Source organism: Osmia bicornis, chromosome 2 (genome assembly GCF_907164935.1).
Source record: "Osmia bicornis bicornis chromosome 2, iOsmBic2.1, whole genome shotgun sequence".
NCBI lineage: Eukaryota > Metazoa > Arthropoda > Insecta > Hymenoptera > Megachilidae > Osmia > Osmia bicornis.
In genome coordinates this window covers 9818783-9844116 of record NC_060217.1, presented here as the reverse complement: position 1 = coordinate 9844116, position 25334 = coordinate 9818783, and the positions used below count along the sequence as shown (strand labels likewise).

At 34.2% G+C, this 25334-nt stretch overlaps 4 protein-coding genes across 21 annotated transcripts in view; 3 read left to right on the top strand and 1 right to left on the bottom strand.

The window, feature by feature from the left end:
* The first annotated feature begins 28 nt into the window (after positions 1 to 28).
* Positions 29 to 7593, top strand: LOC114874798 (serine/threonine-protein kinase SIK3-like). Of its 6 annotated transcripts, none has more exons than XM_029184413.2 (13): positions 29 to 205; positions 745 to 1041; positions 1121 to 1291; positions 1399 to 1522; positions 1607 to 1727; positions 1810 to 2047; positions 2122 to 2446; positions 2524 to 2654; positions 2735 to 2894; positions 3375 to 3512; positions 3706 to 3879; positions 3956 to 4149; positions 4223 to 7593. In XM_029184413.2, exons 1-13 carry the CDS (start codon positions 53 to 55, stop codon positions 4724 to 4726), a joined length of 2730 nt encoding a protein of 909 aa, XP_029040246.1. In that variant the 5' UTR covers positions 29 to 52; the 3' UTR covers positions 4727 to 7593. The 6 variants fall into 6 exon arrangements, with proteins under 6 accessions (XP_029040246.1, XP_029040245.1, XP_029040244.1 ...); XM_029184412.2 differs by having other exon boundaries at positions 3661 to 3879; XM_029184411.2 differs by having other exon boundaries at positions 3658 to 3879.
* A 152-nt stretch (positions 7594 to 7745) lies between these two features.
* LOC114874791 (E3 ubiquitin-protein ligase Hakai) lies at positions 7746 to 10063 on the top strand. The gene is given in 6 exon segments (XM_029184404.2): positions 7746 to 7964; positions 8292 to 8395; positions 8503 to 8814; positions 8889 to 9077; positions 9149 to 9599; positions 9602 to 10063. Coding segments are annotated over 5 exon segments (1281 nt in total). The 5' UTR covers positions 7746 to 7964; positions 8292 to 8293; the 3' UTR covers positions 9829 to 10063.
* A 179-nt stretch (positions 10064 to 10242) lies between these two features.
* On the bottom strand, positions 10243 to 14074 carry LOC114874792 (transmembrane protein 115). Its single transcript, XM_029184405.2, is given in 5 exon segments — positions 10243 to 12693; positions 12833 to 13009; positions 13087 to 13273; positions 13276 to 13341; positions 13535 to 14074. Coding segments are annotated over 5 exon segments (1086 nt in total). The 5' UTR covers positions 13986 to 14074; the 3' UTR covers positions 10243 to 12488.
* Positions 14049 to 25334, top strand: part of LOC114874788 — a 25138-nt gene continuing 13852 nt past the window's right edge. The window contains exons 1-11 of one of the 13 annotated variants that reach the window (XR_006830237.1): positions 14049 to 14137; positions 14591 to 14856; positions 14957 to 15386; positions 15463 to 15609; positions 15926 to 16614; positions 16680 to 17043; positions 17102 to 17267; positions 18012 to 18145; positions 18570 to 18748; positions 18857 to 19052; positions 19881 to 20032. Coding sequence is in view for 5 of the 13 variants with exons in the window: in XM_029184395.2 (XP_029040228.1) it covers positions 14760 to 14856; positions 14957 to 15386; positions 15463 to 15609; positions 15926 to 16614; positions 16680 to 17043; positions 17102 to 17267; positions 17490 to 17598; positions 17668 to 17744 (2079 nt within the window). In the remaining 8 variants the exon portion in view is untranslated. The other 12 variants (XR_006830234.1, XR_006830236.1, XR_006830238.1 and 9 more) reach the window with 12 other exon arrangements.

Sequence of the window (25334 nt, the reverse complement as noted above, 5' to 3'; positions counted from 1 at the left end):
TACTAAGCAGTAAGTGATTGGTAACGAGTTGAGTGAGACAAGTGATTGAAAAATGGCATCCGCGACGACGTCGCACAATGAGGTTTCACAGGAATTTTCTGTCAATAAACTTATTCGTGTCGGTTATTACGAATTGGAAAAAACTATTGGCAAGGGAAATTTTGCTGTTGTTAAAATGGCTACCCATGTTGTAACTAAATCTAAGGTAAGCTTATTGTTAAGACCTTTTTCTTACAAACACGGAATCCGTCATTTTGTCGTTATATTTTTGAATAACTACGTGATAATATAAATTTCATCATATTTCGTGCTTTTCAAAGGATTTCTATGTAATGGTAACGTGTCATGATATGAAAAGAATGAATAATTTTGAATAATAGTTTACGAACCGATATTACTAACAAACACTACTAAATCGATTGAAATATGTTTCTTCAATGTTTTTCAAATCATTACAAATAGTTATGTATCGAATACTATTACGAAAACAAAATAAAAATATTATCCCTTAATGTATATGGAAATTTTTCAATGTAACATTTTTTTTTTAGTTTATATGAATTTTGTTCGATTTTTTCTCTTTATATATATATTTTTTTTGTTTTTGCATAAAGATTAGTTTAAATGTTATGATACTTGATATAATGTTCTTATTTCTTAGTAACATAATTTAAACTGTGTTTATGATATGATTATAAAGTTTTAAATAAATTTTATATATATTTATATACGCATCTTTTGTAGGTTGCTATTAAAATTATAGACAAAACAAAGTTAAATGAAGAGAATTTGGCTAAAATTTTTCGTGAAGTACATATAATGAAACGATTAAGACATCCACATATTATAAGATTATATCAAGTAATGGAAACAGAAAAGATGATATATTTAGTTACCGAATATGCTCCTGGTGGAGAGATATTTGATCATCTAGTAAGAAATGGAAGAATGCCAGAACCAGAAGCAAGAAGAATTTTTCGTCAGATTGTTCTTGCTGTTCGTTATCTTCATCATCAAAGGGTTGTTCATCGAGATCTTAAGGTTTAAACACATATTCCTTTTTTAACCATAAACTATATTATTTCTGGATACTACATGATCGTATGTATTATTATTCTAGGCTGAGAATTTACTACTTGATGCAGACAATAATATAAAACTTGCAGATTTTGGATTTAGTAATGAATATACTCCAGGTGTTCCACTTAGCACTTGGTGTGGGTCACCTCCGTATGCTGCTCCAGAAATCTTTGAAGGAAAGCATTACGATGGCCCAAGGGCTGATGTATGGGTACGTCATTATTTTTGAAAACATCTTTTTATGATATTGCTTGAATAATTTTAAGGTAACAGTATTGATCATAATACTGATGAATAATCTTAATTAATTGGTTTTAGAGCCTTGGTGTTGTCTTATATGTATTGGTTTGTGGTGCATTGCCATTTGATGGACCCACAATGCAGCTACTACGCTCTGTAGTAATCTCAGGGAAATTCAGAATACCATTTTTTATGTCTGCAGGTACAATATATCTTGTGTAATACTAATTTGTTTCATTATATTCTATTTTATGTACATTTTAACAATACATGTATGTTTTTGCAGAATGCGAAAAGCTGATTAGACATATGTTAGTGGTAGAACCAGAACGGCGTTTAAGTATCTCACAAATCTTAGCACATTCTTGGATGGGTGGAGATGGTGTAACAGAACCTGAGCCAGGAGGGTATATAAACAATGACACTTATTACATTTACAGAACGATTAAAAATGTCACACTGTGTTATTGTTTAATTGTATATTCCTAGGTGTAGCCCCGAAAATGTGCCACCGCAGTTAAATCAGATAGTAATAGATAATATGTTAACATTACCTGGACTTACAGCGGAAACATTATTAAATGCAGTTCAAGGAAATGCTTTTGATCATGTATCAGCAATATATAATCTTCTTGTTGATCGATTAGAACCAACAATGCCTAGTTTACCGAGTATACAAAGTATACCGGGAGATTATGCTCCTGATGGAGCACATCAGTTAGAAAAAGTGAGTATTTAATTACGCGGTACTGTATATTGAATTATATTTCTAAACTGTTCTTTTGGTTTTCTTTCGAAAAGTTCGGCGATACAGAAGCAGAAACAGAGGAAAGAAGTGGAATGCAACTTTCACCTGGCACACCTTATCACACAACAAGAAGACATACAGTTGGACCTGGTGATACAGCACATCAGCCACCAACACAATATCCGTACAACTATAATCATACCTCAGGCGATCCAGCGTTACGGCTTCTTCCTATACTACAGTGTAATAACACTGATCCTCAGGTGTTACCTCATACAAATCTGGCATTAAACCTTCCTTTAGTTCAACATCAACCTCCTCAAAACTTTCAAATCAAAGATCAACATTTATTAAAACCACCTCCTGTTATGGGAGCAAGTAAGTAATATAACATTATTCCACATTTCAATACCTTTGATGATATTTGTTTGAAATAAATATCGGATTCATTGTAGCCGGAGGTTTTGGAAGAAGAGCTTCGGATGGTGGGGCTAATCTTCATGTCTTTTATCAACAACATGGCAGTAATTCTAGCGGTGAAGATGGAGGATGGAGTCAACCTGGAAGTAGAGAACATCTACAACCTGTAAGAAATTATTAGAACTTTATATCAGAATCAGTTTTCCATAATTTTATTATATTGTAAGTTTATTGTACGTTTTTCAGATACAAAGTGGGAGTCCAACGCTTGTACCATGTGCTCAGTCATTAAATGTAGGAGTTAACAGTGGAAATGGAGATGCGAATGGCAATAACAGTGGAAGTGGGAGTGGAGGTAGTGATAGAAGAAGACGAAGTGGTCTTACTACCGTCATGCAAAGACCAGGTACTGTGGATTATACCTTTCAGGTATTCGTGTGCACATTATCAATGCACTTTATTATAACATATTTCACGTTACCTCAGTGAGACCCGATTATTATGATCTGCTATATCGATTAATATAAAAGCTTGCTATATTTCTTCATTTTTAAAGCTGTAAGTATGATTATTATGCTTTGTTTATAATTTTTTTGCTATTGCAGCATTTGCACATTAATATTTTTTCTTTGATAATGCATGATAACTGTTTCCATTTTATAAAAAGTAAAATTATTCTTATTTTAAATACAAGTACAATTATCAATGTTTACTATTAATTTATTATATATTATATTCTAAACAGTTATATTTTCAATGATTTTTTTAATACCCTTTAATTTTTTTAGCATTAATTATAGTGTTTCATTTCATTTTATTTTTGATTTTGCATGGTTTTTTGTGTCCACTGCACTGCCGTGCCCGTTGGTTGGTAATATGCATGTAGTTATAAATCCGGAAATGGTAATGGAGGTGGAAGCTAGGATGAATAGAGCTTATCTTCCATCACGGCTCTTACCAACTCACCTTAGAGGATCAACACTTCCGCACCATAGGAAGACTTCCTTGTATCATACTAGCACTGGTAATTTTTGTGTGGTATTTTGCATTTTGTATCAATAGCAGAATTATAAGTAATACACATTCATTGTATGTTTATGTATAATACATATACAAGTGTGATTCGCACAAATTCAGTAATTAAGTAATTTATATTCCATTGTTTCCAGTAGGAAATAGAGATTCATACAAAGAACCAAGTACTCACGTTTCTACAGAACGATACTCACCTGTTCGGAGAGCATCGGAAGGTTCCGGCCCACCTGGACCTGGGATTCAGGCACTTCAACAAGAATACCAACAGTTGCAGAGGTTAGCATCTCCGTCGCATAGCCCCGCGAGTATTCCTGGATCTCCTGTGCATGAAAGAGGAGTAGCCGCAATCATACAAGGTACTTGTGTTATAACAACTTAACGAGTTTCATATACGTAATTATTTTTCATATACATAATTAATCTTGATGATAGGATTAAGTGGATTAACGACAGCAGTTCAGGGCAGTATAGTCCATGGTACCCCGACACAGCCACCAGCAACACCATTAGATTTGAGTCCACTAAGGCATCATAGATCACCAGCTACTACACCAGTTAGTTATTCACCTAGTAATAGTCCAGCTTTAGATATGATTCAAGAAGAACATCCTGTAGAAATATCAAGAGTAAGTAATAATGTTGTACGAAGCATAAACATTCTTATGACAGTAATTATGATACTATGATTCGTTGTTACAGGTACCGCCTCAAATATCCGTAACAGATCTTGGGGGACAAGTAACACTTATCAGTTGTTCACCTTCGCCATCTCCATCCCCTGACTCACTCGAAGACACATTACCTCATTATAGTCCACTTCCCAGTTTCATGATCTCCGAACCGTGCGATTCGTCGAGGCCCAGCATCACGCGTGGTATTGGTAGGCCATTGAATACATCAATACCTACGGAAGTTGAAGTTACATTATCAGATGAATCGAGTAGGTTGAATTCTGAAGCTATATTAGGTCGTGTAAAACAAATAATAGATGCAAGAGCCCCTCCAAAGGGATTTATCTTCTCTAGAGAAGAAGTGAAAGGTAGTGGGCTTAGTTTAGAATACCCCGGTGGTGTTCAGATCGAACTTAGAGTATGTGAATCCGAAGAAAAGGAAGTAAAAGGCATTAAAATGCGAAGAATTAGTGGGGACCAATTACAATACAGTCAACTTTGTCAACAGCTGATCTCGTGCATTACCGTTTGACGACAACCAGCATATAATATAATGTTTTTCTTATATGTTACGTTACATTCCTGGTGCCACACACCACTCATTACAGTATTGCACATGCATGTGCATACGTACGAGCAGTACTTGAAGCATACCATTCTTTATATTAATACATTCATATATATAAAATTCAGTGTGCTTCACTTCTGAATGTTCTTTTTTTTTTCTTTTTTGTTTTGATTAAAAAAGAAAAGAATTCACGTTAACTTATGCATAATATAAAGTTAGAAAAGGAAACGTTATAATAATCTCTTAAAGTCTTGGTATTAAGACTTTAAAAGATATACAAAATATGTATACTTTTACGTAAGCGAAACACAGTGTTTTGCTGTTTTTAAACGATCTAAGTATTAACAAAACAAGACGATTTTCATAAAAGTTTAATTGTTAATGTACATCACACACCATTCCTTTTTGGTAGAATGTTTGTCTTCATGTTAGAAGTTCATAGGTAGTAAATTCATATTCTACTGTTTAAATCATCAGCAGGTGCCCTTTTTTAGCTTAGGTAAAAAGAAAAACATTTTTTGTACCGAATTAGATGGCAAAATGGAAACAGTTCACAATCCGTGTATTTCTAAAACGACGGAAATATTTTATATCAATTTTACTACGTTTATTTTATTATTAAACGGTTTAATTTCCTAATACATATTCCATGTTTGTAAATATTCGTTTTATAAAGATCGCAACCTTTTCTTTTATGTTATTGGAACTGGAAGAATTGCCCTCTTGTTTCTGGTACAAATATCATTTTGTTGGATAATTTGATAGTTAGAAGTATATACATAATCTTTTATATAGTGCAAATACTTTATTGTGGTTTGTAGTTGAAAAACTACATAGACTGAGTTACGATTGTATATCTTTCTTTTTTAAAAATCATATATTGCGTTTACTGCAATTTATAAGCGAATGATATTTGCTTAATATCATAATCAACGATTTTATTAATTTTTAAAAACTAAAACAAATCGGCGTAGGAGAAGTATACTTTCCACTTGATATGCTTATAAAGCATTTTTAAATCATTTAAAAAGGAAAGTATGCAACCTAGCTCTCCTTGTGTAACCAAAGAGTTGAGTTGCTTTTATACTGTTAAATACGAAACGTATTTTTTACTGTTCGTATTCTAAAAATAATATGTGAACATCTATAGTAATGACTAGTTATCATAAAATGAAATTGTAATTAGGTTGAAACATATTCTTACTACTCTATTGCAATGATTAGATAAAAGACATTATATTAGTGTCGTGTATGAAAAGAGCTAGAGGATTTTATTCGTTTAACATAAAATATTTTTCTAAATTTATTTGTTTATGAATTAAGCAAAAAATATACAAAGAAACATTTCTTGTTTAGAGTACAAGTTATAGTGATTGTTTTACAGAATACAACTTGTATATTTTATTTTATTTATATTATCATATTACTATATTTGACTTCTCTTTTTTGAAGCAAGTACATACTTCAATAATTAATCTTTTTACTTTTGTGTTATACCTAATAATCATGTTCAAATATAACATTGTTAAATCAATATTATTTTATGATAAATATACAAGCAAATATACACAAGTTGTATTCTGCAAACGAATTATGTAGCATCGTAGTTCTTGTATTAATACATTTTCTGTTTGAGTATTCCAATTTAGATCATGGGTTAATTTAAGATTTTTTAGAAGTAATAGTACTTCTACATTTATGTAAATAACGAAATTTAATGTAAATACATGATATATACTATTTAGAAATTTCTAAATTATATATATTATACAGGCTATTCTATTTGAGCTAACTATTTTTCATACTCTCACTTCGTTAAAACATAAATGATTTTACAATATATTTTATTATCAAATTTTCAATAGGAATATGTACATATGAACTATATATCTAATGAACATTATAGTTCGATTTCAAAAAAAAACCAAAAAGGTATTCATATTATTTAAATCAAACTATGAATTTACATGATTTCTGATTATATAAACTGATTATATCCTTAGTTAGCCAAGTGAGAGTAGCCTTTTAAAGCTATACAATGCCCAATTTCCATCAAGTAATTAATTGTTTAATTCATGATATATTTTATTTTAGATCATTGTAAAAAATAATGATTTTGGGTATTTCCTATATTAAATACCTATTATCAAAGAGCATATCTGCTATCTTATAAAGTATGTTATTAATACATAAATTACAATTGGTTACACTTCTGGAGTATACCTGCAAGAATATCTTGAAGCAATAATTTATTTCTATAAAAAGAATTTGCTAAATGACATTTCAATTCTATTTTCGCATTTTATATATAATTAAAAATTTTATAATATATTTTATGCATTATATTAGTTTGGGTCTTCCTAATAAATCATAATTTATTTTACAGCATTGGAATATGTAGTTTGATGATAAAGTATGCATATTATGCAAATTACAAAATCTAGAATACCAAAAATATTGTAAAATGTTTTGTTTTTATGGCATACTTGGGAGTGCAATTATTTATGATAAACAATTGTATGTTGATGGAAAATGGGCTAATAACACTATCAACTACGCACAACAGTGCATACCAATGGAAAGTTTAGATCAACATAATTCAAACTATTGTAAATAACACTATACATAATTATTCATTTAGGATACATACAGTGTGTATGTATGCAGAAACAAAACTATGTACATTGTAAACATTTACTATATGGATAGGATACAGATAGTATTTTCTGCTGTCAATTCTTCAACTAAGACTGTGATTTTTAATATACTAATGGCTAGGTAGATACAATACATATTGATTGAATATGATAAAATAAAAGAAATATTCAAGATATCTGAATTTTTAATATTACATTTCATTTTGTATTATCTTACAAGCAATACCATAGATATTTATCATTTCTAAGTTCCTTAGTGTGCCTTAAAATAAATTGGTATCAAAGATTTTTTTATATAACATGTAATTTTCATTTTACAGTAACAACAAGGTACGAGTAGGTACACAATTTTTAGATATACACCCCTGAGATTTCTATAGCGTGGATTCGTTTCCAAGGTAACGGCAATAATACGTCACTGTCACATGGATTGCTACAATGAAGGTTGTAGCAACAGTTCATTTCTTCATTCATGTATGTGAAATGATTAGCTTCAGTGTGGAACACTAGTTCTTATAATAATAAGAAATCTACTAATTATCCTTGTGAGTATTTTATTCTTTAATACATCACATGTTTCAGTAAATACTTTTGTTACAAATATGATCATAGATATCGAACTATATTTTTCATAACCAGAAACATAACCTACATCATTAAGTATCAGTATAAAAATTGAGTTTTAGAATTGAAATGTCCTTACTTATTTTAAAATGCGGAGTATGTTTTGTTGATAAATTTATGTGTTAAACTATAATGTAGTTGTTTTATTATTAAAAATTTCTTTCATTAGTTTTGTAATGATAAAATCTTGTTAACAAGTGCCAAGTGTATTGGCTTTTCATTTTACAAATAATGAAAATTAATTTTAGTGATGGAGGAAGATGGTGGTAAAAGAATGAGAGGCAGAACTCGTGGTAGAGCTCGTGGAAGAGCTAGAGGCAGGGCAAGAGGTAGATCTAAGAAACAGGTTAAGGTAAATATTGATAATTTTTCAAAGTTTTGAGTTTAATTATGCATTTAGCTTTTAGAATTCACCTTTCGTAACTAATATAATTGAAAATTATCCATATATTAAAATAGATTATTGAAAGTGATGAAGAAGATACTCCTCAACAAGTAGAAGAAACTCCAGCAGAAGGAGTTGGAACTGAATTAGAAGAACATGAAGCTCCACCAACACAGCAACCTTCTTTGGAGCAACAGTTTGATTTGGAGGCTGATATATCACAGTTGGAAGCTCCAACTTTCACAACTATTAACAGAGGACCTCCAGAACCAATGCTTCGTTTAAGATGGGACCATAGAGTTAATCTCATTGGAGAAAAAGTATTGAATCCTATGATACATTGTTGTGACAAATGTTTAAAACCGATTCTCATTTATGGACGCATGGTGAGTAACATGAAGAAAGTACCAAAAAATAAGCAGAGTAGCTTGTTTAATATGTTTACATATTTTTGTTTCAGATACCTTGTAAACATGTGTTTTGTTTATCTTGTGCCAAAAGAGAAGATAAAGTTTGTCCTCGTTGTATGGAAAAAGTTTCCAGAGTTGAACAAACTGGCTTAGGTACTGTATTTATGTGTACACATGGGGGAACCAGATATGGAAATGCAGGTTGTAGAAGAACATATCTTAGTCAAAGAGATTTACAGGTAATTTAGTTAAATTTTTAATTTTACCATTTATTTTAATTGCATGAATACATTATATAATTTCCATACAGGCTCACATAAATCATCGTCATATATCGGCTCCACCGCAACAAGTTCAAGGAATGCAGGTTGATCCTCCTCAGTATGTGCATAAATCAGATATAGAATCACAGTTAACTAAAGTTTCATCAGTTGCAATGCAGAATCCTCGCATAAAATCGGTCCAATCGCATATGGTTCAACCAATAATGGGAAATGATCCTAGAGTGAATTCGATGGTCAATCAATCCCCGGTCGAACATAGACAACATAGGCCGCAGGCCTTAATATCAATGCAAAATTATACTCAAAACTCTGGACCTCCTCCACCAAATAATGCTCCATTAAGAACAAATCTGATAACTGTGCCCATTCAAGATACAGCTATAACAACACATGACATACATACACAGCAGAGTCATCATTACTATCCTCCTCCACCACCTCAAGTCAATTATGGAGGATACAATGTGCCACCACCAGTTCTCAAACACAACAATATTATCCACAACCACAACATCCTGCTCAAGTATCTTATGTGCCACCACCTCCACCACAGCAACAACAGTATGTATCTTCAACACCGACTTCAATAAGGCCATCTCCAACAGGATATATACAAGATCCGTCGTATGGTCCACCACCTCCTCAACAACAAGCTCCACCACCACAGACTCAATGGTCACAACATCAGCAACAATTTTATAGGTAAAAAAAATACTGTTTTTATTAAAAATTTATGTGGTGGTATCGGTTGTGATGACATTGTTGTGGGAAAAAGATACGCATTCAAAAATGATTGTATATATCGTTTTTGAAAATACGCTGTCCAATATTAGAGAATATCAAACTCGAAATATTTTATACTTTTCAAGGACTATAATTACAGCACTCAGTGGCTAAACTTATACAATACTATAGCAATAAAGCTGATTTAATTATGCAAATATATTTATTTATTTCCCATACTTAAGTGTATAGTTTTTGAGTATTTTCAATATTTTTTCCTAATCTATATAAAAATATTGCTTATATACATATAATTATTTAAATTATACTGTTCATGAGATATTAATTTTTAGAATTTTGTTCCATATGCCACAGGTATAGGAAAATTGAAAATATATATTTTTTCAGTAGAATTTAATATTGTACAGACTATAACGATTTTAACATATGTACAAAACTCATTATATATAACATGTACATAATGTGTATTATTACAGTATTAGATTCTTAGAATGTATTTAGTGAAATTAACAAATATTCATTTATTCACGCACTCAATTCTGGCCTTTCACTTTTCAGCTCTAGTCACATTTATAATAATAAATATACGTTAATTGACTAAAAGTCTTACAATAAAAGTACATAAAAGTTTCAAAGTATTCTTTAAGTGGAAGGCCAAAATATGAATATACATACATTCTCAAGAGACATTTCTGTGTTATACATGAAAATAATTTTTAATCTTATTCCATTGTTACACCTATATCGATGTATTTATCTATAATCACTGTACCTTAATAGTGTCTTGCTCCCTTCACGTTTACATCATTCCTTGTATTTACAACCTATTGATGTATCAAATATTATCCACGTTGTTATACATTTATACGAATTATTTTCCATTCAACTTTGTATATATATATATATATATTTTTAAAACAATTATACCTAAGCTACAATAATTGATATTCAACAATTGTTTGAAAATATTAATACATGGCAAAAAAAACTGTAATATGGGTTTGTGGCACAGCAGTTAATTTTTGCATTGTTTTAAATTGAACAAAAATGTTATTTATGAAAAAAAAAAAAATCAGATGTACAAGAAATAATACATCACGTACAACATAATGAGTACTATTTTAAATGCCAGTATCTAAGAAGCATCTAAATCTATATTAACTGTGTTTGTGCACTTTTAAAAAATAAAATTGACAATAAATTAATAACATGTGCTTTAAATGTATTAATAAATAGTTTAAATTTGTATAAACTATAGATATTAATAAAACATAATCTGAATCTGTATCATACTTAGATACAGATATACATGTAGATATTATTACTGCTGTAAACATAGTGGAAGAAATTTATAAATTCAATTAAAATGTTCATAATTCAAAAATATATCTTAATACATTTTACAGTTTTTTGCTTTAAAAATGCATAAATTTTCAAATGAGAGAATTTGTATCCGATTTTAATACATACAGGGTTCGGCCGAATAATATATAAAAACAGACACGTCAAATGTAAACATGCGCTATAATTCGAATGGTTAGTGTTTGTCTAGCTGTCGCGACGACAAGTCACACAAACAGAGTGTGTCACAGCGGATTTTCAAACTTGATTTATTCGGCAACTAATCCGTAAGTAAAAGAATTTTATTCTATGTATTTTTCTTATTTTTTCTTTTACATATTATTCGGCCAGACTCTGTATATGTGTTGTGTATTATTTTACAGTATATAAAATCTTTAATTGGAATTCTGATGGTAAAAAATATTTTCTAGAACGTATTAATAGAATAACTTTTTTTAATTTAAATTTGTTACTAAGAAAATTATTTTACAATATTGTACTGGAAGCCAGTCTATATTTTCTTCATTAATATTAGTAATGCATTTTTCTCTTCCAGTTATTACTAAACAATATTAAAGACGGAACAATATTGCATTTATGCAACATTTCAGAACCTTTAGGATCTTTATTAAAAACATTTAAATTATGTATCTTTTCACCGATGGTATTTAATTACATAAAGTTTATAGTTCTTAGTAACAAAGAACACGATTTCTTGGAAAATAGCATCACAAACTAGAAAAATCGATTCTGTTATATCTTTTATATTGCTTAAGAAGCTTTTAAAGAGTATATTCTGTATCATTAATAATATGACGTAATTAATTGGGATTAAGAATTAAATAGTGTTAACAAAAATTTATTCTTTAAAATATCACAACTACACCAAATAAGCATTTTACTTTTTATTTTGATAATTCCAAAGAACAAATTAACTCGATGTTTATATTTTTAAGGATTGGCTCTCAAGGATGGATACATTAAAAGCTATGAATACCAAGGCAACCGCTTGAGTATTGCACTTTGTTCTTTGGATTTAACAATTGATAATTTACAAATCTGAGTTTTCTCAATGCAATTTAAGTGTTTTGGTGTTTTTTTTCTTCAAAATAATTTTCCAGACGACCTCAGTCACATTTTACATATATACAATCGAAAATTTTTTCCCAATTAAATATTGCCATATTACAAATGTGGTTGTCCCATTTTCAACATTTTCTTTAGAAGTTTCTTAACATATTTTTATACATTTACTTTGTAAAATCAGTCTGTCTGATGTAATCACGTATTAGTAGAGGTATGATTATGTATGTTAACACTAACTTGTGGAATGAGAGGGGATGCAAGAGGTTTAGGGGTAGTAGATTCAGGAATTGGAATTGATACTGCAGGAGGAACTGGAGAATGTTTCTTAGCTCGATCTGGTTGCCATGGTTTTGTATGATCCTTACTCAACCTCTCACTTAAAGCTTTTAACGCTATTTGCCTGAAATTACCGTTGTGTTTAATAAGTAGATGTTAAAAAGAAGGTAATTTCAATATTACCAAGAAATGGTAAGAATTTCTGATTCCATACTATGCTATTTATGAAATTCATTAGAAAAAAGTGTAAAAGAAAAACAAACCTTCTTCTTTCGCTATCATGGGGATCAATACCAGGAAGATTAATAATCAAACCAGGTGGAGCATTAGACATATCAAATCTCCTGACTACCTTTTTACAAATTCCAATGCGTACAAAAAAGCTATGTATTGTATTACTCACAACTGCTATCGGTGGTTGTAAAACATTTGGAAAAAAACTGTAATCAGATATATTATAAGTTTAAAAAAATGGTTCAACAACTTTAGCCTACTCGAAACAATTGAAATAATTTACCTTGCAAATGTAAAATTGTCTGCCATATCACCACGTGTACCATTATTATGTTTCTGATAAAATCTGAGGTATACCCATGATATCAATAACCCGCTGAGAAACATAGTTGGATGAGTACCTTCTAATAATCCAAAAAGCCATAATATCACTCCCATCACCCAGACCATTAATGGTATATTTCTATTGTAATTTTTCCAATTGGTGTTTTAAGTAAAATATGATCTGGCATTATTTGTTTTACAGCTACAGCAACACCTGTACCAAATATAAACAGTGCTTTCATTAGATGGTTTTTGCAAAATGAATTAAAATAAGTATCATTTATTAAGTGAATTTATGTATTATTTCATACATGCGTTACACTTGGAATACATTATATGTTTATATTACAGATATGCAATGACAGTAGGTAGTTGACAACAAAAGTTATTCTTTGCATAATGTATACCTGCGATGTATCCAGTCAATCCATGGATGTGTATATCAAATAATAAATCTGGATCATTGGTACACATATAAAGAAATAAATAAAATAAAGCTGACAAAACAGCGACGCCAAAATTAACAATAGCGAAGAAAGTCATCATTTCCATCGCACCCCAAAGAGGTTCGATCAGTTTCCCGCACAGCCCTACTGTAACAATGTCCACACATACTTCCCAGAAGTGTATCTCGAGAAAACAGAAGGTAAATGCTGTCCATATCCAAAAAACTGGAGGCAGTAGGTAACCTGGTGTCACACTTAAAACACGGATTGCTTCCGTGGAGAATGAAAGGCAATAAGAAAATAGGACAACGATGCATATGAATTTCACACTTGTACTAGTGTTTCCTAATAGGGCAGCGAATTGTTGCCTCAGATAGGGGATATTTCTACCCAGGCCTTTTATCGCTGCCATTTCTATCAAGCAGCCCCCTTAACCTCTTGAATCAGAGAGCCACTTCCGCTATGACTTGACGTTAGCTACAAGTGGTGTCGGACACATTGACACCGTAAGTTTGTCAACGAGAAAAGAATCATAAATTTTTCTATCTGGAAAAGATGTAGAAGGTAAATATATTTAATTTTAATTAATATTATTGCTGTGTATAACATTGTCCTCAATTGCTGGGGTACTACAGTAGGTAAAATACTTTTTTCATTTACACATCACTCCATAACTATTCTAAGATTTCAAATTGTTTAGACAAAATTGAACTTAAATTCCTTCGAAAACATCATGTCGATATGTTAATTGTGTTGTTACGAAAGATAATTAATATTTTTGAATGAGATACTCTTTATTTCGAAATAATCACTGCTTTAATTCAAATTAAAAATCTTGGAACTGTTTCATAACACTATTCAATATTTGTCTTTTGTTTTGTTCTTCACAGATCCATTTTTGACGTTTCATATTTTTAGATATTTTTTGGCGAATTGTTTCTTTATCTTCTATTAAAGAAATTTAATATTGTATCATTTAATGATATGTAAAATTTACTATATTCCGTATAATTACAGTATACAGGTTCCCGAGTATTACAATTTCCTTGATGCGAGTAATCAAGGAAATTCTTTCGCAAGAAAAGAGATATTAATTATTAAGTAAATCCTTTCGATTAATCTAAATTAAAATTTTTATGGAATACGCTATCGAATACGGCAAGAAGTAATCAACGTTGGTTAATAAATGCCTGGAGTTTGTCCTCGTTGTAACCGCGAGGTTTACTTCGCAGAAGAGAAATTGGCTCTTGGAAAAGTTTGGCATACATTTTGCTTTTCTTGTTGTGAGTATCACAAATTTCTTAAAAAAAAACGGTATTTGGTAGTAAATCATTAAATCATGTAAAATAATTGTTTAATTTTATGGTTCTCTACGCTCTGTAGGTAATTGTCGAAAATTACTCAACAGTTGTAACGTGGTAACGTATCTCGGTGAATTATTTTGCAAGAATTGTTACGTTCGTTTGGCTCCGTCGATTACAAATCATGAAATTAAAGGAACATCGCAATTGCTTGGAACCTTAACATTTTCGAACCAGGAATCGAATGGTTATTGCTGTCCGGTAGAAAACTCAATCGGTAACGCATCATTAAACAGAGAACAACATTACCAATCCGGCAAGTGTAGACTTCGCGGTGGTGGTAGCGAAGTCGAGGAGACAAACGTTTGTCTTGACGAAGAGAAAAAACATTTCTTAGAAAACGAGTGCGCAAATGTAGGTATTGTCAATTCGATGACAACAATTTGTGATCCTCCACCTAGTCCTACTGCAGTGACTACATGGTACAATCGGCAGCATTGCAAGCTTCGCAGGTTCATTATTTCTCTTCGGTATTTATCTATTACATTGTTGAACTGTTATAAAACTTAGAAATTTTTTAATATTTAGTACGCTGTCTTTGGAGTCCCAGAAGAATAACGCTCTAGCGAAAGATTACCGCGAACGATCCGAAGTGCAGGAAGCAGAAAGCAATCAATCAGAGCTGAAAACTGCGTTTAGTAATGATGAAGTCAACATTACAGAAGCTCTGCTAAGGTACATAAAATTATCTGAATTTTTCGTATCCCTGTTCTTCCAGATCTATGTAAGCTATTTTTGAAGAAATATTTAGCCATAGGCACAAAAATAATTGGATATATTAGGCTATTGTTTGTACCATTTTTCATCGGACACAGTATCCGTCGGTAAGATATCGATAACTTGAAGTTTTTCAAACTTTTGTCTAATTCCGATACGCATTTCATGATTAATTATACGAATACTTTATTTATACATTTTGTATGTTTATTCGAAAGCTTCGCTATGGTTACAATTACTGGAAATATAGTTTTCTAAGCGTAGATATTTCCAGCGCAGACAAAACTCGAGTGACATCTATCAGCCGGAATAAAAAAATTAACAAATACGATCCTGTATGCGAATTTAGTGGGAATAGCATCACTATTCCGTCGAGACGAAAATTTGCGTATCCGCCAGTACCGCCGCCTCGCAGTCCGCTGCCTTCCCGACGACGAGTCTCCTTCTGCGACGTCGTCTTCGGGGACACCCGCGGAAACGAACAGAATTGTATCATGAAAATGCAGAATGCACATCTAAGGCCCTGTTGCAATAATAACGAGGAATACACTTATGACATTTGGCAAGCGGACGACACGGCCGGTAAGAACCACGGCGGATACGAAAATGTCAAAATAAATCATACCGAAGACACTGGCAGAATGCATTTTGAAAAAAGCACGTCGGATTGTTGCGACGGCGAAGAAGATTCATCGAGTAAATGCAATGAGCTCGAGAAGAACCGAGGACAAGATCGTTGCGCCGGTAATACAGAGTTGCACCCGTACAGAACAATGAACGATAAAGATGGATCATCGAAGGAAGAAACGATTACGTGTACTCATCAAAGTGGCCCGAATTCATCGAATGATCTTGACGATAGCGAACGTATGCGAGGAGGATGTGGTGGACCATGCGGCCCTCGTCCAAGGATTCTATGCGGAACGCTTAAACCCGTTGAAACTATTTGCCATTGTACTAAAAGTAATAAATATAATTTCACAAAATAATGTATCAACAAGAAGTACAACTGTGATATTATGTTTAAGGAGAACCGGAACCATGTCGCACTGTTGTTACATCTTGTGCTTGCTCGTCACCGTGTATCGACAGACGTGGTTGCTGTCCATCGGTGACCGATCGACCGATATGCAAGAAACCGATTATCAGATGTCGTCAACCATGCACGGTAGAATCTCCAGGTTGCGGCAGCGGAGGATGTTGTGGAAGTGGTTGCCGAGGTGGTTGTGGAAAACCTGGACAAACGTGTTTGCCCTCTAGACAATGCGCGATACCACCATGTCGACCTTGTTCGCCTTGTTCCTCACCTCGACCGTGTCCTCCGCAACCGATTTGCTGTTGCCGAAAATGTGGAAATTGCTGTGGAAGCGGTGGTGGCACGAGTTGCTGTCGGTAAGATAACTATGATATCATTAAATGTTTTCAAGGTAATTATTTTTCGCGTTTGTAGGCCGAAAAGTCCTGTATGTCGAGTGAGAAGTAGAAGATGTTACAGTTCTGAAAGAGCAGAATGTGCCGACGGAGGATGTTGCCGGCCGAAATCTGGTTGCGAGTGTTTAGGCGGCGGTCTTGATTGCCAGCGCTGTGGCCGGAAAGTGTATCAGGCTGAAATGCAGGTAATTCGTGTAATTTCGAATAATTTCAGAATCGTAATTTTCTATTAACTCGCGTTTGAACGTGCAACAGAATGCTGTGTACGGAAAACACGAGTAGCTTTCATAATCGTGCATTTGTTTAAAGGTAAATAACTAAATTAATTAAAAAGTTTTAGTTTAATATCGTTGTACTTTACAATGGTGATTATTCTTGTTTGTAATCAAAGTTGATTTCCATTCAAGATTGTATCCGGTATACCGTTTCACAATATATGCTTCAGCTGTTACTGCTGTAGAAAACCCTTAGAATCCTTAACGTATCAAGAAAACTGCGGAGAAATTTATTGCAAACGTTAGTGTTCTTTCAATTCAGTAAGGTAATATCGAAATTGTAGATTTATTTTCTACTTTTATTATTTAGAATGTTACGTTCGAAATTTTGGGCCACAAGGATATGGGTACGGTGTAGGACCAGGCGCATTACAAACTCCCATGTGAAGCCAATTAAATATTTAACAAATTTTATCTATGGAAAGTAAATTTTTTACTTGACAATTTGTGAAGGATATTTTATTAAAACATCGCTTGTAAAACAGTATAATGTGAACCGTAACTATTATTTAATTAATAGTATCAAGTAGATAAAAAATAATCGAAGAGATACCAAATGAAATCGATGTCAAAATAAAAGGCGCGAGTAAAGGCACAAATGTCTTGATGTTCTGTACAGCTATTTCAAATATATAATACCGAGTTTATCCACAGGATTTGCAAATAAAATGGACAGAAAGCAGGACAAGACGATTGGTTGTATTTCTTTGTTGAAAATAAAAATCATGCGAGGAGGATTGTACACTTTGCGAAATGGAAGGAAAGGAAATAAGACGAGACGGGCCCAGGTAGTTTTATTGGTAAAAATAAAGATAGGAAACAAAATGGAAAAACAGAGTTGAATCCTATGAAATACAGAGAATGAAAGGAGAGCGAGACGAAGGAAGAAAGAGTGAGTGGTTGGTTTATTGAGTCTCTCCTCTTAGTGAATTGCGGAACGCGGAACGTACGCGGCACTGTTGGGTAGAGGGGCGTTTATATAGCTTTCAAGCGCAGGAGCTTAATCTAATTTCAAATATAAATCTGTTCTCTCCCCGTTTTCTCTCTCTCTTTCTCTTTCCTCCTTCGTTTCCTTCCTCGGACGGCCCCCCATCCATATAGCAGCATGCTCGCCAGCTTATATTATCCACCCGGCTACGAATAATCTCCTTCGCTCTACCTATTAACCTTACGAGACACACCGATTTACTTGACTTTTGTGAATTATTTCAGAGAAATCAGAGCATGTTTTACCTGGCTATAAGCAACTGTGTGTAATATTTATGAACATGAACGTGCAATGTGTATCTGGAGTGAGTGGGTGGCTGAATCTTACACTAGTAAATTTGTTTATTTAAAAAATGAAGCAACTGAGGGTCTAAGGAAAAGCTAAAAGAAGGTGCTGATCGAAGGTACAAACTCGGTAATAAATTCTAATATTAATGTTAAGTTTTCGATTTTGTTGAAACTGTCTAAATGTTTTGTTTGCGTTTGGTTGACGTTTCAATTGTGAATAGAAGTGCATGGAATTAAAACGAACGGCGGCCAGAATCTCCGGATGTAAAGAAAAATTCGCCTAAGGCGAGAGCGTCGAAATTTTACTCTATGTACGATGCAGTTACCGTGGATGCAGCTCGGGGGTCAGGAAATCGAGAAAATATCTCCTCGGTTCGGCTGGTTCGCTCAGTCTTTTGCGCGCGTCGCTTACTCCGAACGGTATGAAAATCAATTATTTCGTTAATTCGTGCGTTACATTGGCTGTCACGGAGCCATCACTGTGAACGACAGCGGCCCAAGGCACTATTTTTCAATTCCCAATGTCGCCCTACCTTTTCGAACGTATTTCCGTCTGATACGTCCGTGTCATTTCGCTGCCTTATCTCGGATCTAAACCAAGTACTTTTACTTCTCTATTCGACGATTGAACGCTCCGATCAAACGTGACAATTACCGTGAGAACCTTTCAATTATATCGAACTATCCGGATGAATTAATTAGAGTCTGATCTACTGAATTAAATGGCTTGAAATGTCGTATTTAATTAGAAAATCGTGTATCTAGCGAATTTTCAAAGAGGAAAAAACGCGACAATTTGTGACGGTATCCCATTGACGCGGATGCCACGCGAAAGTCAGCCACGTTAAAATTAATATCTCCCATTTGTCAGTTGCCGATACGTTTTCGTTCGTACAATGAAAACTAGCTAAAAAGGGGAGCGTATACAAATGTTAGACCCCAAAACGTTCCCTAAACGTGTTGTCACAACACGGCTAGGTAACAGGGCGATGTTCGAGGTTGCGTTAAAAGGAATTCTACTTGTAACGTGTTATAAATTGTCTTCTATTATGAGGCAAGCAGGTAGAATAATTTTTACCGATCTTTTTAACTTATACTAAACACGTATTAACACGATCTGAATTGATTTGTAAATTGAAATTGCTTAGAATCGTTTAGACAAATTTCGGATTCACTTATTATGAAGAATAATCTAGATCATAGAATAAAGCACTCTGTTGACGTGAAAAAATGAATAATTGCTTGCAGACTGCGGAGGGTAGCAGTGATATTATCCTGCGTGTCTAATTGCTGGACATGTGGACGAGACCGTGGAGAATCCCCCGCCACGCGTTACAAATGGATCGCAGTTGATCCAGTATTCTGACTTGGAAAGGGTTCGAAACCATACTCCTGACCGCGTAAGTATTTAAAGCGTTAACGATAATCATTCATAAATGCTGGACCATTGTGTCCATTACTCTTAGCGAATTTGTATGCAGATAAATGCTTTGGTTACCGTTAGTTATTCAAAGTGATAGATGCGTTAGCTTTATTAAAATTGAGGAGTGTAATTTTTAGAATTTTCAAATTTTTGAATCTTAGAATAGTGAGGAGGAGAGTCCACATTTTCTGAGGGGTAAGCCCACCCTGATCTCTACTTAGTTATACCACTGAATGAAATTAATAAATATACTAATATTTTTATGTTATATCGTTTTTACTACTTATCAGAGGTAAGAAAGGAGTCTTCGAGTATAAAGAAAACGTTAGTAACGATATGTAGCTTCTAGGTGGGGTATTTCGCGTCGGTATAACATTGGCCAGCTCGTGTGTACGGTACACATTTAATTTGCATCGTATAAATCGTGTTTCCGGTCGAGCACGCAACACAAACACGCGTTACGTTTACGCCCTCGGTCCCTCATCGCGTTTTCGATCTGTCCTATCGGTGAGTAACAGAGAGAGAAAAGGAACGCCGAGAGACGCTGAGCTTTTGCATGCGGCCTCGTATTGTAACCCTGGTAATTTATGATTCGATAAATAAATCAGCCACATTTTATCCTCTCGACCCTCGTCGTGATTCCAGCTCGCACACTTGTAAGATGAATTTTTTTTTAAGGGGAGGTTACGCCTAGTTTACCGTCCGCGAACCTTTCCTAGGGGAAGTCACCCCTTTCTTCTTCGTCTAGCCCTTTAAAAACATTTCGCTGTTTGGGCATACCTGTGGAGAGCCACTGCAAAACGTTAACGAATTCTTTTATCATATGTTCGCGATGAAACTAGTTGTTTCTCTTCTGTGAAACGTTTGTGGATGTAAATTATATGATTCTATACGGTTTCCTTTTAAAATAAATTACTTTTATTTAAATAGAAATATAATTAAAATGATTTAATTACGAAAAATAATTAACTGGATAACGATCAGAGAAACCAACTATAGAATTGTTACGAATAAAACAACAACGATTTATATAATGAACTCTGTTTTTTATAAACAGTACAGTATAATTTTTAGTCAAATTTTTAACGCATAAATGCAAATCAATTGGCCGTACGATATCCAAACGTGGTGCTCTTACGTTTCATGATTGTCCATCGTTCATCGATCATGAATATTCATATTATTATACATTTGTTTATCGCTGTATGCGTTGGTACATCGTAATACATGCAAATAGTAACAAAACACATTCATTTTCGAATCATCAATACGGTTGGGTTAGTTGAAAAACGCATCCACAATCAACTATTTCATCCTTCTATAAAGCCCGATCGCATCATCGGCCGTAATAAAAATCTCAGCTGGATTTCACACGGTGAACTCTCGAAGACCTATTAGATTTTGATACCTGCGTTAGGTTCTGATCGATTCCTCGCAAAGGAGAAATAAATAGGAGAGTAAAACGTGGTCGAAAATTTACGAGCACGGTCCCGGTGTGTTATAGGTTCTGGCGCGGAATCATGCCGATTTCCCTTGGCGTTTTTATTATTTTCTGATAGCATGTTTACGAGGAAGGATGAATGGAAGCGTACTTTATGGGACAAGTATGGCTTTTCGATTAGCTATATATGTGACGCTTTTGCAAAATATATCAGTTACTCTGTTTACTATCCGACAGATCATTCCACGTCTATTAATCGCCATTATGTGGTCCCATAACTATTTTCCGATTCAATAGTATAGAAAAGAATTAAACGTATCGGTAATTCCTTTTTTTCTAAATTTTATTCCACATACGTTTAATTTTAAATTAAGCACGTACGATAAAATTTCATTCGAATTATAAAATATTAACAAGCAGAAATTACTTTAACACGTCGAATGCCGTAGGGATCACCGGTGAACGATTATCGCAAAATTTAATTAAGGAACGCAACAAAATTAATGAAAAAAAAAAAAAAAAGAAGAAATGATACAGTCATCTTTAATTTTCACGCTGTTACCAGGTAACGGTGAATCAATTAACTGTGTTTCGCGTGCTTCTTTTTCGTCAATCCGTTCGCGAAACTGGCGCGGATCGAGGAAAAAATATGGCTACAAGTTATTAGCGGATCGGTTTTCGAAAAACAGGGAACAACTCGCAACCAGTAGCCCATACGTTGTACCGTTGAAAAAAAAGGGGTTGAAACGTAGATGGAAAACGAGATAGGGAAGAAAGAGAAACAAAATAAAATCAGAACGGTGTCATATGCGCCTGCTTGCATGATAAATGTAGCGATTTAAAATCGAAATTTCTCTTTTCGTGTGCACGAGCCCTCGACGTTTGACTAATGGTCCCGCATTAACTATTGGAGCATTATAGGAACGGCACGTTGAAATTCTGAAAAATACATTCGACCCGACAAGAGATTAATATTTTGTAGCTTTATCTGCTTCGCTGGGCCCCGCGTTACTGCTCTTGTTCATGATAATGGATCCTTGGGCATACGTCCAACGTTTTTCACGCCTTTCGAACGGGGGGATATTTCCTTGAAGAAAACAAGCTAATTAAGCATCTGGCAAATGAAATTTCAACCCCGATTACCGTGCCGTAAATTTAAGCCACGCTCGCAAATCGAATAGATGTCAATTTGAAAATTTTATTTTAGCGAACGATTGCATAATTTCTATCGCCGAACACGTTTGCGATAGCTAACCCTTTTCATTTGTTGAAACGCTACTTGACAAAAGTGTAGAAGAGTATCGAAAGGAGACCACCCGTACGAAACGAGACCGGGTTGACACCTAGGGCACCTAGCCACCCTGTCTATTGTGTACGGATAGGGGTGGGCTTGTCCAATGGACTGTGCTTTACCGAGCGTAAAATATCCCCATTCTTTAACCCATAATGCTTGCCGCGTTCTCCAAGCATCACTCCTTTATTCCATACAAAATACAGTGGAGCCATGGTTTTTATCCGAAGGACGTACTGAGAAAGAATTTGTTCATTTGAAATTTCGAAGGAAAGAAGATTTGAGATACGTATAGAGTATAGAAACATAGATGGGAAATTGATCACGATCGATATTGACTTCGGTATCACGATAAAACCAACGCGATGGTGAGAAATTAAAAGACGAAAGAACAGTGGCTTCTGATCAGATCCCGTTTGCGTGGGTGCAACGAGGTGAAGATACTGAATTCTTTTTCAACGAATATTAAAATGAAAGTGAAACAGAAGTTCCGGTATATTTGGCGATGAAAATCGGTGCGGCAGGTTGGGTGGATGGTAGCCTTCGGTAGAAGAGGGACAGAACGAGGGCAGATGGAGACCCCGTGACAGAATGATAATAATCCCTTGAGCGTTTTCTTTCATTTCCCTTTATTATCATATTATTAAAAAAATCTCCGTGAAATGTTATTAAAATCGTTTAAACGTCGCGTGCCACGAGCCACCGGCATTGTCCTTCAATTTAATAATATTAAGCGCGAACTTCCGAAGGGGATGAAACGTGGGACGGGTACACCCTCTCTCCCTCCTTTCTTCCATTCTGGTTTGTACAGTGATCTTTATAATACACCGAGACTGAACGTCCTATTATTCCTTATAATTTTTTATTATCGACCATTACGCCATTTGTCTTGGCCGATTTAGGGTGAAAAAGGCCCCACAGGATTTACGATTTTAAGTATTAAACTTTCATTTCAATATATCGAAAATATATAAAAGAATTGTTAATTATAGGGGGGCTTTCAATAATTAAAAATATAAAATATTTTTATTTTACAAAATTGAATTGAGAATTCTATCTGATTCTGTTAGTAAATTTCGGTGAACCAGGTGTTCAGAGACAGGCAAGTCAGTCGTTTGCAAAACTGTTGCCAGGGAAGAAGTTCAAAGAATGTTTGCTAGCATAGCGAGGACGAAGTAGAACGAATCAACGTCATTAGCGGCGAACGATTTCAATGCGATGGATGTGCAACCAGGCGCAACGATCCAGACCAGTTGCACATTTATCTAACGACAAATAGATCCCACCTTTTAAAGGCCTTCGAGTCTGCTTTGTAGACTGTTGCAGGCTTGTTTTGCATACATACAAAGCACCGTAGCTATTAAACTCGTATTACTTTTTGAAAGTTGAATAAAATCAGTGGATCTTCTTTTTATAACAAAATCATTTTATTTAGAAAATTATCAATTTTCCTTAAATTTAGCTAGGAAATTACAAATTTTCAAATTGGAACATGGTAAAAAATCATAGAACGAAATAAGTAAATTTTCAAAATTATATTGAAAATAGTGGTGACGTTTCGTCTAAATGGCTAACATAGGAACGGAAACGTTTCGGGTAGAATGGATTGACGCAACGAAACGAAAGTGGATGACAGATCGTCTCTCTGTTCCGCGAATAGGCATGCGATGATGGATTATAGAGAAGCGACCTACACCGTTGATTCCTACCTACAGACACATCGCACCTTTGCCTCCTCTTTCCGCTGACATTCCTGCGATTGTCCTCGATGGGCTGGTCGGTTTTTCCATACCTCTGCCCTTAAATGCTTTCAAAATCATTGGCCAATTTTATGGGAAGTTTTTTTTCCTCTATTTATCCCACCTTTCCATAACTGTCTCCTCTTTCTTTGTTCCCCGAATGTTTAAGGACCTTCGATGATTCCAACTTCTTTCAACCCTTACACGATTCAAGTTAAATCCTCGAAAGGTGTACTTAGATTTTTTTTTCAAAAATCATATGCAATTTTGAAAAATGATCAATTTTCAAATTTACAGAGAGGCTCGAACATCACCGTTGACGGTTAACAGGCAGGCTAGTATAATCGATGATCGAAAAGAAATAATAAACGATTGTGAAATCGACAAGTCATGTCCCGTCGCACGATCCACGATCACTTTCACAGCGTGATCCTCCGATCTCCGGATGAATCGAAGGGTCCATCGTGTGTAAGGGGTGCGTGCCTTCGATAAAGGGACGTTATTTTATGCCTCTCTATCCATTCCACTCTGTCTGTTCTTCTCTCCCTGAAACCCAACAATTAGTCGCCTGCTTATGTCCGTGATTAATGGACATCTACGAGTGCAGCAGGCGTGTTCCAATAGAGGACGATGAAGAAGAGAGGGAGAGAGATACTGATAGAGGAGGAACGAAGAAAGAGAGATCTGTGTGATGGAGTTAGTTGCGAGTGGTGATAATATTCCATTAGATGCTATTATATTCATCGCGGGACAATACGTGAGGTTCTCCTGTAAAGGGTTCGTTCATTTATTTCTTCGACTTCTTTCT